The sequence below is a fragment of the Elephas maximus genome, chromosome 6 (genome assembly GCF_024166365.1).
Source record: "Elephas maximus indicus isolate mEleMax1 chromosome 6, mEleMax1 primary haplotype, whole genome shotgun sequence".
Lineage (NCBI taxonomy): Eukaryota > Metazoa > Chordata > Mammalia > Proboscidea > Elephantidae > Elephas > Elephas maximus.
In genome coordinates, this window is record NC_064824.1 from 79764276 (window position 1) to 79782708 (window position 18433).

At 41.4% G+C, this 18433-nt stretch overlaps 1 protein-coding gene across 1 annotated transcript in view; it reads left to right on the forward strand.

The window, feature by feature from the left end:
- The first annotated feature begins 294 nt into the window (after nt 1-294).
- Nucleotides 295-18433, forward strand: part of ITGA4 (integrin subunit alpha 4) — a 99779-nt gene continuing 81640 nt past the window's right edge. Inside the window, exons 1-2 of the mRNA XM_049887570.1 lie at nt 295-1284; nt 1822-1943. Of these exons, the coding sequence (XP_049743527.1) occupies nt 1088-1284; nt 1822-1943 (319 nt within the window). The 5' untranslated portion in view covers nt 295-1087. The remainder of the gene's footprint in view (nt 1285-1821; nt 1944-18433) is intronic.

Genomic DNA, 18433 nt, shown 5'->3' on the forward strand with positions numbered 1-18433 from the left:
TGTCTCTTGTCCTAAAACTGGGTCTACTACACCCCCGAGGGTAGGTATGTCCGTGTGGCAACTGGATGGGTGCGTGGAAAGAGGGAGCATCAAGAATCCAATGGAGGTGTCCGTTGAGGTGAGGTAAGTCACAACGTAAGGAAAGCCAGTTTAGCTGTTGGGGTCAGCAACAGCCTAAACCGTGTGCCTTTCAGCCTGAGCCCTTGCTCCTCTGTCTCCTCAGGCATAGCAGCCTGGTCTTAAGAGGAAGTGTGGGGAGGAAGGAAGTGGGCATAAAAGGGTGCAGGGCTGTGAGTTTTGTAGTGAAGAGCCATAACGCCTTTGTCACAAAGATGTTCCCCCGGCGCCTTTAAGGAGTTCGTTTATGTTTTTTCCTCCTCAAATTTTTAGCCTTGTGGTGAATTTCTCTAGTGGTTGCTTACACCCGAAAAATCAGATATAGCGCTTAGCTCGAAGGTCGCCGCCAGTTCCCTGCCGCAGTCCCCACTCCTAGCTTTGGGCTGGGCTGTGGGCCACGCAGAGCAAGCCGCGGAGGCTCTACGCGCACTGCGAGACGAGTTTGGGCCACGGGGCTCCGCACCCAGGTCCGAATGACGGTTAAAAGGGAAGTCCTGACCCCTTCCCAGGTCCACTCTGGCAAAGCCCCGGGAGCCGTCACCGGTCCCGCGCTCTGCCGCCTGGGAGGCCCGGGCCAGGACAAGGCGCCCTGAGAAGCGGAGATCCCCCAGCGCCCCCTACAGCCGCACTTTGGGGGAGACAGAGCCCGGCTCTGTGCCTCCGCACCACGCCTGGGACCCCACCCAGCGACAAGCGCCCTGGGATCGCGCGAGCACCGCACCTCTGGGTCGCAGAAACCGGGCGTGGGGCTTGCGGGCGCACTGCTTCCCAGGCCACCCTCGACTGCTCCGCCCGTGGCGGGCCGACTTCCCCTCCCTCCATCTGTCCCTCCCTTCTCTCCTCCCTCCCGCCGGCGCCGGACACGCAGCGCCTCTTCTCTTGGGGCGCTCTTCCCTTCGGCCGAGCGTCGCATCCCGCGCAACTTTGGGGCAGTGGCCACTTGGTGTTGAATGTTCCCCTCCAAGAACGCATGGCTGACGAAGCAAGGCGCGGGGTCGGCCCCCGAGCGGCCGCCATCCGGGAGGTGGTGATGCTGCTGCTGTTTCTGGGGATCCCGATGGGACGCCCCTACAACGTGGACACGGAGAGTGCGCTGCTCTACAGGGGCTCCCCTGGCACCCTGTTCGGCTACTCGGTGGTGCTGCACAGGCACGGGACCAACCGATGGTGAGTGGAGTAAGACTGGCGCACGTGGCAACTGCGCGCAGCGTGTCAACCGCGCCTCTAGGGATTCCCGGCCCTGCTTAAAACTTTCTTCCCTCCTAAGCAGGCGGGTGGAAACTCTGGTCGCGTAGTGGTTAAGAGTTACAGCTGCTAACCAAGAGGTCGGCAGTTTGAATCCACCGGGCGCTTCTTGGAAACTCTATGCGGGGCAGTTCTACTCTGTCCTATAGAGTCAATATGAGTCGGAATCGACTCGACGGCGCTGGGTTTGGTTTTTGGCTTAAGGAGGTTGGTAGGGAACGCAGCGCGCCGTTGACGGCATCAGCCACGGGGAGCTCGCTGGAGATTTGCCCAGGAACCTAACTTATCTTGGTGTGGCAGTGCCCCGGGTGCGTTCTGGCGCAAGGTGGTGGCCCGTTGGGTGGTGGACGGGGGAGGAGGAGGAGGAAAAGGAGGTGGGGAGTGCTCCTCTGTCGAGACCGGGAGATCAGCGGGCAGCACAGCTCACGTCTGTGCACACGTGCACATCTCTTGCTTTAGGCTCGTAGTGGGGGCGCCCACTGACAACTGGCTCTCGAACGCCTCAGTGATCAATCCCGGGGCGATTTACAGATGCAGAATCGGAAAGAACCCAAACCGGACGTGTGAACAGCTCCAGCTGGGTGAGTTGGGTCAGGGACCAGGAGTGAACGACACACCCTTTCCCCTTGTGGACCCCACGATAACGCAAGTTCTGGAAAAACTCATGCCCTCCGTTACTTCTCCTTTAAAGCGCTTGATTTTCACTCTGAACTCCACACCATCTTCCCTTTTAATGTGAAAGCGATCTCCTTTCTATCAATATTTTTCACTTTTGTTTATGGCCATGATTTCAGTACTTTGACGAAACAAAACTATGTAGTTTCCTATGATACCTTCTCTTCAACCCTCCCTCTCTTTCCACATGTGTAAAACACGCTTTAAAGTTTCTCAGGATGTTCAGGACAGGTTCCAGCTAAGCCAAGACTTAAGAATTTTATTTTCATCTTTGACCTATCAACCTCGTTCAAGAATGGGCTAAAGGGTAGATCAGAAATAGCAGTTGGCATTGATCCCATATTCTGTCGTTTAGCCCAGGGGTTTCTAAAACAGAAAATGATATAGTTTTACTTAGAATGTGAAAGATAAAAGATCTCAAGAAAAAACTGGCATCTCCATTGTTAGTATAATTAAAATGAGGCTTAATATATAGTTATTTTCTTCTCCCAAAACTGTCATGTTAAACAGATCCCTCCATTTGCAGTCATTTCTTTCATGTCTCTTCTCAGATTGAGGACAACTCAGAAAATATGTTCTGATGGGGGAGGGGAGAAAGTTCATGTTTCAAAGCCAAAAGCACATTCATTTCACACACGCACATTGGGGATGAAGGGGGAACTGATACTAATTCATACCTATTTTGTTCCAAACCCTGCTATAAATATTGCTTTATTATTTTCTCTCCTAGTAACCCTTGGTCATAGTTGGCATTGTTCCTACTTTACTCATCAGGACTCTATAGCTCCGAGGGTTGCAAGTACCTTTTCTAAGGTTACTCAGCTAGCAGAAGTAGGTAGTAGGTGGGACCTAAGTTAAAGTCAGGACTGTTTGAGTCCAAAGTGCCAACTATTTCCTTTCAAATATGTGTTTTCATGCAATGAAATTAAATGAAGTGTCCAGTATGTTGTCTGTTGAGCTGAATGGATCATCTGTAAATGGTGAATAAAAGGTCAGAATTGATTTTTTTTGTAATTATTTTTGCTATAGACTTTTGAGATTAACTAGTTATTGCATCTTTAACCCTTTGTCTGCCCTTTGCTTTTTCACAAACAAGGAAACTGGTTCCTTTCACCAGAATGAATTCAAATTAGCAGGCATATAATGGAGTTTTTATCTTTAACTCAAAGAGCACCTATAAAGGTTTAGAGATACCTGTAGCATGTAGATTAAGCCCCAGTCTCTCATTAAAAATCTTCCACCCCAAAAGTGAGACTAGGGATACATAGCATATTTACAGACCTGTGCATTTGAAATAATTTTTTAAAGCATAATTTAAAGCATTGTGGGATAAAGAATTAGTGAGTAGACTCCCTTGATCTGCCAGAGGACCTTGACAAGATCTCAGGAGGGAAAATTTTTCATTTCTGTTGTCCTGTCATTGTTTCTTGACCCATGACATTGTAACTACTGGTATCTAGCATCTACTTCCTTTCTGGAAGGGCACTAAATCTATTTCTAGATGCCTGTGTTTAACTGGAGAAGATCATGCCAAAATATTATACAAATTCTTAGATAACCATGACTGTTCCTTGTATGAAAACCTCAGTTCTTCCAACAAGTGGAATACAGGGGTTGACTGCAGAGATATTTTCAAAGAAATGTGCACCTGGTAGATGTGCAACGCGCATGGATTAAGTGAAGATTTTTTTGGATGGATGGATGGATGAATAAAAAAAAGTAAAATGAGAGTTTGTCATCAACCTGATTGGTACAATGACTATTTTAAATGAGAAAACTAATTAGAAATTATAAGCCAAAGTGATATCATTAACTTTGAAGTTTTTAGTAATAAAAACATAATAACTGAAATGAAAGGCAAAAAGGAAGACAAAATTTCTAGCCAACCAACTGGTGAACTGTTGGAACAGTAAACTGTTGGAATATTTGCAAGAGAGTTGACTGATGTTATTTCTCATGCAATATTTTAAGCAATATAACTTCTCTTCCTTATGTAAAAATATGCCTGTATTCAGGACAAATTCAGAAGTAGTAACTTAAAACTGTAAAATAAGAGATTGTGGCTAAAATCTAGAAAGGGAACACTGAAAACAGTAAAATCTTAAACCAAAGACATTTAATGATTCTCCGCAGGATGTTCCGAGAGAAAAAATATGAACACACACACACGCACACACACACACCCCACATACAATCTTCTATATAAGATGGCTTTAGTAGTCCCATCTAAAATGTGAGTGACTATACTGTAAGGAAAATGCTTAGCCCGGTACCTGACACATAATAGATATTCAAAAATACTAGTTTTATTTCTCCTTATCTCTATTTTCTACTTGTCTATATCTGTATGTTATCTGTAACGTGCAGCTTGAGATTAATAAATAGGGACAATTGGTAAACCAAAAGTTAAATGTATGAATTAAAATGTATCAGCTGAAATTGAAGCACAGTTTTCTTATTGGCCCAGCAGATTATGTGTGATAACTAAAGACTGAGGTATGATTGCCATGTCAGTAAGGGGTTTCCTTGCATTTGGAATAGGTTAACTTGCTATAAAGGAACTGAAGATGCAGGGCCTCTCAAAACATTGCCCCCATCTCCTATGCAATTCAAAATACCATGCACTTGGACTAGCCTTTAAGTCTCAGTGTAGAATTTCAGATCAAAAGCTTGATTCAGACAGACTCCTCCCCTCTAAAGAGGAGGTCAGTACCCTTCCTCCCTCTGTGGATAAAGGTTGCTGCGTACCGTAGTATATTTACAGTATACCGTGCGCACATCAGAAGTAAACAGCAAAAGTCAGTTTATCTGGAACGCTCAGGACGTGGACGTTGGGAGTAAGACACCCCTTTTAGTGAAGTGAATTGGCTGCAGAGGTGGCATGGAGAGGTGCCTGGATGATACCACAAGGTGCTTTTCTTCCTGCTTGCAAACAGGCTTCCTCCACCTCCCCGCTTGCTGGGAGGTGTCCCTTCTCTCACTTCCTTGTCTAGCTTTACTTTCACATGGTATTTCCCTCTGTGCACCAAAGGAAGGCAGTCTTCCCAACAGGAGAGTCTGGAAGCAGACTTGCTCATGGACCTCAGACTGTGTCTTACGAGGCTATGGTCATTTCCATATGTCCAGTTACTTTTCCCCTCAGGCGCTCTGCACCCTGACTGAGGCTTATTCAAAGGAAGCTTTGTTCGCAGATGGCTCCTACATCCAGGCATCACAAATACTGTCTCTATTAATCTAGCTGCTCAGAGTCCATCCATGGAATACCCATAGTTAAGGAATCAAAAAAAAAAAAAGAACATGATAAAATGCATACATGATTGTAACACTGTACTAAAAAGATTATTTTTTATGTGACAATTCAAAAGACACTCCAGATCTCTCAGTAACTGGAGTTACCATTAATAACATCATGGATACACACACACTTACACTTACCTGGTTAATAGAGTCTGGAGTTTGATAGTCCAGTGCAGTAGTTTCTTGCCACAAGTGGCTCTAAGCATTGAAATGTAATTAATTTGCAGTGAGCTGTAATGTAAATATATACTCAATTTCAAAGACTTTGTACAAACCAAACCATGTAAAATATCACATTAATTTTATGAATATTGATTACATGTTGAAATTATAACATTTAGAATATGTTTGGGTTAAATAAACTGTATGATTAAAATTAATTTCACCTGTTCCTTTTTGCTTTTTTAATATGGCTACAAGAAAATGTAAAAATTCATATGCGGCTGGCATCACGTAACTATTGAACAGCAGCCCTAGAGAAACAGAAGTTTCCTGTGTAAAAGAACACAAACTTTTTAGCAGGTGCTTTCCTATTATCTATGCAGAAATGAGTAGGACTTTCATTTTTCTTTTCCAGACCAACTATCCTGTAGTTCCTGGACTTTTCTAGCCCCTGCTCATGGCTCCCTTTTTCTTAGTGGAAAGTACAGTGGCCCATCACAAGTTAGTCATCATTCTCCCTCTTCAAATTTCTTTCTGAAAATTATATTACCTTAGCCAGCCTCCTGGTTTATATTACATAACCTATTTGGGAGAGGTTAAGTTAATTAGCCCTGCATCATTAAACTAATGACTTCATTACCCTCACTTCATCCTGATTTGCAGGAATTATTAGCTTACTATTAAAAGGCACACGTCTCACCGTTGAAACTTCAGATATGTTCTACTTGTTTGCTTTCCTTTTCTTTTTCATTTGCAATGAACTCTAACTTACAGCTCGTAAAGTTGAGATTGATGCAGATTGTTCATTTTGACAAAAATTATCCTTGAACACAGGCTGTTGTGCTAGTTAAGCAGAAAACCAAGACAGAGCTTCATTAACAAAGCGTCATGTTAACAGAATAAAGTCCCCTGGTTTCTACCTAATCTGAGAGAGAAGGTTTACTAAATGCATTTTATTTTTTTTTTAAGTTTACTTGATCACTGAGTGATATTCCTAATGACTAAGAAACACCTCCCTTTGGCAACCCTTCTGGGCCAGATATATAATCCGTTGTACACGTGGGTCATATATTCATTCGATGTTTTGAGGGATGCCTAAGGCCTGGAACCTGGACCTACAAAAGAGATAAGACCCTTGGCTCCAAGAGGCTTGCAGTCTATAGATAAGGTTGTTATGGAAAAGTATGGTGAGAAGAATTAATCTAATCAGGAAAAAAAAGTTCTATCTTCCTAAGGCATTGATGTACAAGTGGGGAGCTAAATAATAATTAGGAGTTAGCCAGAGGAAGAGGGCATGGGGAAGTGTATCACCAGAGAAAACAGTGTGCATGAAAATGCTGAAGTCTTTGAGAATATGACACCTTTAAAGAACTGAAAGAAAAGTCTATACCGTTGGACTGTGGAGTGTGAAGAGAAAAGTGATCGGAGAGGTAGGCAGGGATAATTTTTGGTACAGGTATGTAAATTCTCTTTAGGAGTGTGAATTTATTCTGCGGTGTTTAAAGCTGGGGCACAATGTGATCAGTTTCGTGTTTTAGACAGATTCTTCTGGGTGCAGGATAGTGAATGCATTGGAGTGTGTGGGACAAGACTGAATGCAGTGAGACGGTTGTAGGAAGATTTTGCTGTAATTTGGGCTAGAGATGGCATATGCCTGTGTTAAAATAGCAATAGGAGTGGCCAAAAACAGATGTTTAGAAGACGGAGTTTACAGGACTTAGGAATTATTGAATAAGACAGATAAGGGAGAAGAAGGCTTTTGTGACGTTACCCAAGGTTCTGACATGGGCTGCTGGGTGACATGCACTGAGAAAAAGAGGAGAAGCAGGTTTTCTGTAAAAAGAATGAGTTTTTTTGGCTTGCAGTTTCTGTGAGACAAAGGAGTAAAAATCTAGTTATCAGTTGGATGTATTGGGTCTAGTGGACAAGAGAGAGGTCTGTACCGGCAATTCAGAGTTAAGAGTAATATAGATATGGTAATAGAAGCCATGAAGGAGCCCTGGTGGTGCAGAGGTTAAAGTGCTTGACTGCTAACCAAAAGGTCAGCAGTTCAAACCCACCAGATGTTTCACAGGAGAAAGATGTACCAGCCTGCTTCCATAAAGATTTACAGCCTTGGAAACCCTATAGGGCAGTTCTACTCTATCAGAATCAACTCAACAGCAGTATGTAGCAGAAGCCATAAGAACCCTGGTTGCATAATGGTTGAGTACTCAGCTGCTAACTGAAGGGTTGGCAGTTCAAACTCACCCAGAGGTTCTGTGGAAAAAAGATCTGGTGATCTGCTTCCGTAAAGATTATAGCCAAGAAAACCCTATGTGGCAGTTCTACTTTGTCATATGGTGTTGCTTTGAGTTGGAATTGACTCGCTGGCACCCCAAAATTGAAGCTATTGAGGTGAATGAGTTTATTTGGGGACTTTCTTAAGTGAGTAGATCGGAACGTGAAGGATAGATCCCTCATGAGTCCTACAATTTGAGAAATGGCTATAACTGTGCTGTTCAACCCTGGATGCAAGTCAGATTTCCGTGCAGAGCTTTAAGAACACCAGTGTTGGTGGTGCCGTTAAAAACTAATGAAATCTCTAGGGATGGGTCTAGATAGGGCATCAGGGTTTTGCAAAGATCCCTAGATCATTCCAGTATTCATAATGGTTGAGAACCATCAGTGAAGATAAAGAGGAGCTTGAAAGAAAGACTGAGAAGGAGAAGCCAGAGAGGTAGGAAGAAAATCCAGCCAAAGTGGCATATGGAAGTCAAAGGATGAGAGTGTTTTGAGGAAAGGTGAAAGGATAGTAGTATGAGGAGTTGCCAAGACATCAAGCAAGTTAAGAAGGAAGGGTTCATTAGATTTACAGAGAAGCAGTTCATGCAAATCGACCTTGGTAAAACCAGTTTTTATGGTGAAATCAGATTGCAGAGATTGGGAAGAAATGAGGGTTGAAGAAACGTTGAAGTGTTAACAACTCTCTTAATTGGTTTCTTCTTTCATTTATTCAATTAATTTTATCAATTACTTAAACTAGGCAATGGGAATAAAAAGTTGAATAAGACATGGTTGAAGCCCTCAGAGAACTCAGTCTAGAAGACAGGAAAGACAAACAGATAATTAATTATGAGACAGTGCAAATACGTGTGACAATAGGGGCACACACATTGTAGAGAAGAAATTCTGTCTAGATGATGAGAGAAGGCTTCCTGAAGGAGCTGACTACCTGAGTAGTTGAGCCAGTGTTTACTGGTTTTGATGAGCACATAGTAAAAAGCTCAATAAATATGGGATGAATCGGTACATTTCTCAGATTTGAGTGAGCGTCCTTTGGGATTTGCTGTGCATTTCAGCGTCTTTCCAAAGGGGTCCAGACCAGCCTGGGTTTCCAAAGACTCCACCTATTCATACCGGGCAATCCAAACAATAACACCCACTTCTGAGATGGGGAGCTTGAAACTAACCATCTGTCATGGATTGAATTGCATCCCCAAAAATATGTGTCAACTTGGTTAGGCCATGTTTCCCAGTATTGTGTGATTTTCCTCCATTTTGTGATTGATATAATTTTCCTATGTGTTGTAAATCCTAATCTCTGCCTATGGCTAATGAGGCAAGATTAGATTATGTTAAAGAGGATTAGAGTGGGATGTAATACCCTTGCTGACGCCATATCTCTGATCCAATGTAAAGGGGGTTTGTATGGAGTGTGGTCTGCACCACCTTTTATCTTATAAAAGATAAAAAGAAAGAGAAGCAAGCAGAGAGTGAAGGACCTCATACCACCAAGAAAGCAATACTAGGAGCAGAGCGCATCCTTTGGACCTGAGGTTCCTGTGCCAAGAAGTCCCTAGACCAAGAGGAAGAGTGATGACAAGGACTTTCCTCCAGAGCCAACAGAGAGAGAAAGCCTTTCCCTGAAGGTGATGCCCTGAATTTGGACTTGTAGTGTACTAGACTGTGAGGGAATAAATTTCTCTTTATTAAAGCCATCCACTTGTGGTATTTCTGTTATAGCAACACTAGATAACTAAGACTCCATCTCTAAACACGGGGATTTTTTCTTATAAGAGTAGCTGGAAGTGGACATATAAGTGACAGGGCTGGCCTCAGGAATCCAGCATTTTCTTCTGACACCCTCAGTTTACTCTCAAGAATTAAAAAAATATGGAGAATCTTTATCAAATAAATTATATGAAACACTATCATTTACAATGAATTGGTTCAGAAATAGGAGATTGTAGCTTTGGGATTGTATTCATTTTATAAGAATCCTTGTGAGAGATGAATTAGACATGTCCTTTTAAAACTCTACCCTCTGTAGAAAACCTGTAACCTGTTGCCTTCAAGTTCATTCCAACTCATAGTGACCCTGGTGGCATAGCAGTTAAGAGCTACGGCTGCTAACAAAAGGTTGGCAGTTCACATTCACCAGGCGATCCTTGGAGACTCTATGGGGCAGTTCTACTCTGTCCTATAGGGTCATTATGAGTCCCTCTGTAGAAGACCCTTGTAAATGTGACCTTGTGTTTGTGAAGACCTTTCTAGGTCGACCTTACGCCTAGGAACATTCTTTGTCTTCTTGTGAAAGATTTCGAGTGTTCATTAGAATGTCACCATTTTGTCTGCACAACATGCTCTCTGCAACACCTTCTCCTCCCCTTTAAACTTTGGGCAGAGAAATATCCACTGATATCATAGGTTCTCATTTCATCTGACTCTGTTGTACAGGATAATGCCATGAACTCCCAGGCTGATGTTGAGGACTGATTTTTATTTATTTCACATATTTTTAAACCTTGTTATCTTTCTGACCACCTCAAGTTTTTTTGTTTTTTTTTGCATCTACCTTGTTAATTCCATAACTAAGCACAGAACTTCAATAGCTACTACCTAGCGTTAAGTGTGAGCAGCTTTCCCTGAATTTTTTTTTCTGTTTACATTTTTGCATTGTTCTTGTTTCAAAGATACTCAAAACGGTATCATATATTAGTGATGGTTTTTTAAATGCATCTTTAAATCAAGGAAACTAATTGAAAACTCTGGAAGTAGAGAATTTGCTTTCTTTATTTTCTAATGTTGGAAGTTAATTTTAAAATATTAAGTTGTTGTTGCTGTGTTTTGTTGAGTCAATTCTGGCTCGTAGTGACCCTATAGGACAGAGTAGAACTTCCCTTAAAGGGTTTCCAGGGTTGTAATTCATTACGGAAGCAGATTGCCACATTTTCTTCTCTTGGAGTGGTTGGTGGGTTCGAACTGCCCACCTTTCAGTTAGCAGCCAAGTGCTTAACTACTTCACCACCAGGGCCCTTTACAATATTATAGTAGTCAGGCTATAACAGAAATGGAGTTAGTATAGTATAGGACTATTAATAATATTAAGGTTTGGATTTTTCCCCTTCCTAATAGGGAAAAATATTAACAGCAAATCATTGTAAGGTAGCATGGGGGTAACAGTGTGGGTTTGAGACCTTCTTTATCCCACTTATTAGCTGTGTGACCTTGAACAAGACACTTACTCTCCCTTTGTTTCTGTTTCCGCATCTGTAAAATGGGGATGATAATGATAATAATGATAATGCCTATCTCATAGGGATTTTATGAAAATTAAGTGAGTTAGTAGATGTATTTACATGCATTAAAACTGTGCCTGGTACATAGTAAAAAATATAGTAAATATTAGTTATTATTATTATAAGACCAAAGTCCCTGAGTGGCACAAATAATTTGCCCTTGGCTGGCAAACAAAAGGTTTGTAGTTCAAACTCACCTAGTGGCACTGGGCAAGAAAGGCTTGGCAATCTGTTTCTGTAAAGATTACAGCCAAGAAAACTCTATGGAGCAGTTCTACTCTGTAATACATGGAGTTGCCATGAGTGGGAATTGACTCAATGGCACAAAACAACATTATAAGATAACTTTCACTTTTTGAATTATGCACACTGTGTATGTTTTTCTGCTTGTAGTTATTAAAAAGATATGTGTAGCTTTTGTACAGGAATTTAAAGAAATTGGACCTAAGGTTTCTGGAGGAGATCCTGAACCTAGAATCAAGCGATTGGGGGCATAGGGTTTTCACTATTTTTCTGAAACTTGAAATCATTTAAAGAGTTTTCAAAGATCAGAGGCCAGGCTGAGCCACCCCGGTCAAATGTCTATTCTGATGTGGAAGCCACAGCACAGTGAGGCAGGCAGGGGAACCAAATGTGTAGTAACATCCAAAGTCCCAGTTTCCCCACCCACAAAAGTGTTTCATATGAGCTGTCAACAGACTATAGGATGAACTTTGAGCTTGACCTTTTCCCTTGGTTCTTGGAAATGCTGAAATAATGAAATACTGAGAAATGATCTAAATGGCAGAAAAGGGCAAGACAAGATGGGGATCAAGCACATAAACGGTATTTTTTCTTGAATAATAGAAAGTTGACTATGTGGTCTTTGGGAAGATGTGTGATATTTTACACACTTTCAGATAAAAAAAAGATTTAGAAAGTGAAATTGATTTCAGTTCATACATCTGAAATATGTGTACAGTTCTATTTTATATGCTCTAGAATGGTGGAAAGTAGAGATTGAAGCCATTGTTTTTTATTGTCACCTGTTCCATTTACGAGCCCCATGGATTTGTGCACATTACGTGACTTCTTTAAGACTCAACTTTCTCATCTGTAAAACAGAATTGATGTTGCCGTTCTCCGCTACCACTGTGAGAATTCAATAAGTTAATGTATGAGATAAAGCTGCACTGACAGTGATGTGCCACGTATATTTTGGGGAGGAGGATATATGCCATGAAACATATGCAGTTTAATAATATGTTCAGCTTGGTAGCAATAATAATAATTATGCCAGCATTAATTAAATTTTGCAAGCTTTTTTTGCCAGTCTCTGGGCCAAGCACTTCGTGCATATCTTGTTTGCTCCCCAAAAATCTTTGCAGAAACCTCTGAGATACGTGCCTTCTGTGGGCCCCAGCTGATTCTTAACCTTAAACCTGTTCAGCTACTAACTGAAAGGTTGATGGTTTGAACCCACTCAGAGGCACCTCCAGAGAAAGGCCTGGCGATCTGCTTCTGAAAGGTCACCAGCTGTGAAAGCCCTATGGAGCAGTTCTACTCCACACACATGGGGTCACCATGAGTTGGAATCAATTTGATGGCAACTGGTTTGAGTTTTTGTTACTCACACATCACACTTTGTAACCTTCAAACCTGCAAATGTTGTTTCCCTTCATCTGGTAAAGGATTTTTATGGTGTTATAATGTATTTCAAAATTCCTTCCCTCAGCAAATATGTCTCGAGTCCCTGCCTACCGCGTGTGAGGCACTCCCCTGTGCTGAGGGAATGCCACTGTCAATGCAACTGCCTCTCTGCCCTCATGGAGGCCATGTTCAAAATCAAATATCTACTCTTCCTTAGTCTCCGTTACATTTTTGGCACTTGGATCAATGACACTATAACTGGTGAGGTGAATAGTAAAACAAAAAGAGTAAAAATGTTCCTATCTAATGGCTTTGCAATAGTATGCTTTATATTCATCTATCAAAATCACTGTTTACTTGCATTTTACATACACAATTATATGTACTGATACAAATTAGTAAATGGAAATAAAAACTAATGTGGTAAGCAAATTAAAAAAAGAGAGAGAGAAAGAAAATGGGCTTAATTCTTAGAAGGGGATGGTTTTGATGTGGCTTTTTTTTTTTTTTTTAATGTCTACTGAGGAAGTACACTCAACTCTGCTAAGAATTAGCCATTCTAGTTGTATGAAAGCATGGAAAATTATTACATATTAATTTCTGCTGACCTCTTTTACATTAAACCATGTAAAGTACTCTTTCAATTATGAAGCTAATCTGATTTACTAAGAGTTTAGAATAGTAATGTATGAGCTTAATTGAAAACCAGATTATAAATCATTTCAGCATGACATTTGGATAAAACATGAAGATAAACTGAGTTTACTTATGATCTGTCAGGGAAACCCATAAGAAGTAGCTTTTCCCTGGTTGTTCTAATAACCATCACTTCTGACCAAGTTAGAAGTTCTGTATGAAGACAATTTGCTTAATATTTGATTTTCCATTTCATTATCTAGTTGAAACCAAGGGGGACAAAAATTACAACTGTTACTTTGAAAACGGTCTAATTTCTTTTCAAATTTGACATAATCAAGGAAGAGGCATCACCACTGTGTCATTATGTTGAAAAGCAGTTTCTCACAAGCCCAGCTGCACAGTACAATTATGTGAGGAGCTTTAAAAACAAAATGCTGATGCCTGGGTCCAAATCCAAATGAATCCAATCTACACCTCTGAGAGTGGTGCCCAGGGAGGGGTATTTTTTAAAGCTCTCCCAGGCGATCCTTATGTCCGGTCAAGGCTGAGAACCACGTGGTAAAGGAGTGCTGTCAGGAGCAGGGAAGGGTAAGAGAACGCGCAGAGAAGGCCCTGAGCATAAGCAGATGACTGGAAGATATAGCCTCTCATGCCAAGATTCTGCAAGCAATACAAAAAAAACAAAACCCCACTGCCGTCGAGTCGATTCTGACTCATAGCGACCCTATAGAATAGAGTAGAACTGCCCCATAGAGTTTCCAAGGAACACCTGGCGGATTTGAACTGCTGACCTCTTGGTTAGCAGCTATAGCACTTAACCACTATGCCACCAGGGTTTCCAGCAATACAAAAGGAAGGGTAAAAAGTTTCCAGAAATTCAGAAAAGGCCCAGGACAGCAGTGGTGGCTTAAAGATTGTTCTTTGAACGAATTCTGTCTGGTAACCAGTGCTGAAGGGGCCTCCCTATTTTCGCTGCTCCTGTGAGCTGCCTCGATGGTACAAGCAGTGTTAGGAAGTAGAAACGAGAAACCTCTCTAAATGCATGTATGTGTGTTTGTTCACTTATTTAAATTAGTTTTTATTTCTTATGTGAAGAATGTTCCATGACTTTCTTGTTTTAGTGAATTTTCCTTTTGTCTCTGGACTCATCTTTTGTAAACATATTTCAAATTAAGATGCACAACACAAATAGGAGCGGCTGCTAACTGAAAGGTCAGCAGTTTGAATCCACCAGCCACTCCTTGGAAACCCTATGGGGCAGTACTGCCCTGTCCTATAGGGCTGCTATGAGTTGGAGCTGACTCTATGGCAATGGGTTTGGTTTTTCAGTTTTAGTCGAATCATAAGGAGCCCTGGTGGTGCTGTCGTTAAGCTTTTGGCTGCTAACTGAAATGTCATAGATTCAAACTCTCCAGCCATTCCTCAGGAGAAAGATGTGGCAATCTCCTTCCGTAATGATTTCAGCCTTGGAAAGCCTATAGGGAAGTTCTACCCAATCCTATAGGGTTGCAATGTTTTTTTTTGTTTTTAGTCAAATTATATTTGAAGCTTTGAATTGTTTTTCATTTGTTGACCCCCCACATTTTCAGCACACGTTTCTGGACTGTGTGTTGGAATTTCAATAACGGTAAAAAGATGCAGTCCCAGCCGAGGTGTTCTTTTTTTTTTTTGTCTTTTTTTCCATTCTTCTTTATTCTGTAGGGTGGTATAGTGGTTAAGTGCTAAGCTGCCAACTGAAAGGTCAGCAGCTAGAACCCACTAGCCTCTCTGTGGGAGAAAGATGTGACAGCCTGCTTCCATAAAGATTACATCCTTGGAAACTAGATGGGGCAGTTCTACTTTGTACTGTAGGGTCTCTATGAGTTGACTAAAAGGTAACAGGTTTTTGGTTTTCTTATTCCGTAAGCACCTAGCTATAAGTTGCACGAATCAAAAATAAAGGCAGGAAATGATATAGGGAAGATTTTTGTGATATGGGTGGGTGGGGGGAAGGGGAAGAAAGATTGGGAAGGAGACCGTTCCTCTCCCTCCATCATCCTGGATGAGAGCTGTGGCCCTGCTGTGAAGGCTCTGAGGAAGTGGTGCGCAAAGGCCCAGAATAGCTGAAGGATGAAGGAGGCCCCTAGACTCAAAGCTCACCCCAGAAGCCCCTTCCTTCACTGCACGGCGTGAGCAGAATTGGGGAAGTAAGCGTGTAATGGAGCAGCAAAATGAAAAATCAGATTAGCAGATACAAAAGAAGGAGAGTCGTCATGGTAAGGGAATTAAAGACGGAAAGTGTAGGTAAAGGGGGCAGTGAAAAACTCTCCCTTGGAAGTAGACAGGATATTTATGAATGAATAAATGTAGTTAACCCTAGCAAAAATGAAAATCCTTCTTCCTATATTACATTGGAGCCCTGGTGGTACATTGGTTAAGAGATAGGCTACTAACCAAAAGGTCAGCAGTTCGAATCTACCAGCTGCTTCTTGGGAATCCTATGGGGCAGTTCTACTCTGTCTAATAGGGTCTCTATGAGTCGGAATCAACTTGATGGCAATGGGTTTGGTTTGGGGGACTTTATATTGTAGTAATTAATTTCACCACTATTTTCTCTGGGTGCTGACATCCATCTTGTGTGTCTAGGAGCCCTTGACCGCCTCTGCTTAGAGTCACCTCTAAATTATCCATAGTGAATTCATTAGCAATATATAGTATTATTGATATAAAAACAATATATGTAGTACTATTGAAAATTAATTACCATGAATCAGAAATCTTATCTATATATTAGAAGGCTTCTATTGTTTGGAACCATGTAGCCCAGTAACCCAGAGGTGCCGCATTATGTCTAGTGACATTTAACCTTACTACTTACCCGTCCACATATACACCTGCCATGTGCTTTTTCTATTTGAAATATCTTCAGCTCGAGGATAAATCAGCCACACCGTTGGATTCCTGGGAAAGCTTTCACTACCTTTACTCTTAGGTAAAAATCTCTTTCTTCTGGCTTCTGGACGCTTTGTCCTCCTGTTCCTAAAACTCATTATTTTTAATCTAGAATAAGGAGAAAAGGAAGCAGGGGGAGTAAGCCACTCTGGGGTGAGGTCCCAGAACTTCAGTGGGACTCCACAGTACTTAGACCAGTGGCTCTCATCCCAAAGTAACTGAATTATACAGAAGCTCTTGTCCCAGAGATCTGAGAGCTGCTCAGGCATGAGGAGAAAAATATTGGAGGGAACTGACATTAATAATGTGGGAAGTTTGAATTGCAAACCGAGTAGCTTGGCTGTGATGTGTGTGCACCTCAGTGTAAGACTCCAATCAGTGATGAGATTGTGATGTCACCTGATAGAGCTAAAGCTAAAACGGGGAGACTGCTATCAGCTGTGCCCCAGAATATGGTTTGTCTAATACAACAAGAATTTCTCTAGTCTTCATTTTACGGAAAGAGAGCTCAGCTAAGAAACAAGACAATAACAGTACACTATTTTGGCACATAAGAACTTTTTGGCCATTTTCATCAAGCAGAGTGTATAGTATTTTGTGGTTCTAAACTCTTGTATGTTTGTTATTTTTCAGCTTTTGGGTGGCATCTGCAGAAGAGTAGATTTGTTTCTAAATATTGAGTGTGATCTTAACAAAACCAAAAAACCAAACCCCATGAGCCTCAGAGTAGAACTGCACTCCATAGGGTTTCCAATGGTTGTAATCTTACTGAAGTAGACCAGCAGGCCGTTCTTCTGCAGCATCGCTGGGTTGATTCAAACTGCCAACCTTACAGGTGGTAGTGGAGTGCAAACCATTTGCAACACACAGGGGCCTAATGTTAACAAAGTGTCCATTAAATGAACCACTTTCTACAGAGATAATGTGTTATTTTGCAACCTCTGTCAGCTCCTTAATTTTTCTCCTGCTCAATTCCCTTAGTTCACTGACTGTAATTTAAGAAAGACTGGTATTTTCAGAGAAAGTATCTCATTAAAGTGTCTATTGTGGTAAATAACATGAACTTTGGCATAGACTAAATCTATTCATCATCTATTTTTGACATTAGTAAAAAATAACTGAAATTTTAGTTAAATGTTAAACTGAAAATTACATCGTATTGAAAATTAAAATTTCTTTTTTTCCATTCTCTTTCATTTTCCTTGAATTATGTTGCCATCATGGAGACCCAATAATAATTCCCTATGATCCACCATAACCCCCCAACACATACAGTCCCATTCTTCATGTCTCTCTTTCTCTTGCTTTCCTCTCTCTCTGCCTGTCCCTTCCTTTCTTTATTCGTTTTCAACACAGAGACTTTATATTTCCACCACGTAGACTTTTGTTTATCAGGGTTTGGGCAAGACTCCCTTTCCATTCCAATAGCAGACATTACTAATCGACACCAGCACTCTTTTTCCAGACCTATTCTTAGTCTTTCTCCTTTCAGCCCTGCCTTCTAGGCAGCCAGTACCAATTGGTGGAAGTTACCATTCTACATTAAACGTGGACAGATAAACATTTTCCACATTCCATTCTAATAGGCTCCCTGATCTTAAGAATCATCTGGGCAGCTAGGGCCTCACCTGGCCACACTGAAGCAGACTCTCAAGAGGAAGGGCAATACAGATGTATTTTTGGCATGTGCTCAGGCGATTCTCACCATTAGTAGAGTATGGGCAACACTGGCCATGTTATTTTAAGTGAATTGTTTAAGACTCATAAAATAGGAATTAAAATAAAGTGAGCTGAAAAACAAGTGGAGCAACAAGTTGTTAATAAAGATTTTCATTTGTAAATAAAGTTCCAGGGCTATTCACCTATGTTAGATATGCAGCTAAAGCTTTGGGATGCATGCTGTTGTTTCTTGTGGTTGGATCATTAGTCCTCTGCCTTTTTCTTTGCTGTTTTTCCTGAATAACATTTTGGAAACAAATGTATCCACAGACATCTTCCCACATTCCTTAAACAAAATCTTTACTCCTCAAGAGAGTCAGTTCAAGTAATTTCACTTTCAACATATAAGCCTTGTTTATGTAGGCATTCTGAGTGTATTCAGGAAGCTTAATCTAGGGGTCAAGCTCATAGGTGGAGACACAGTGACTAAAGATTCAGAGAACAGTTGCTTTAAATGT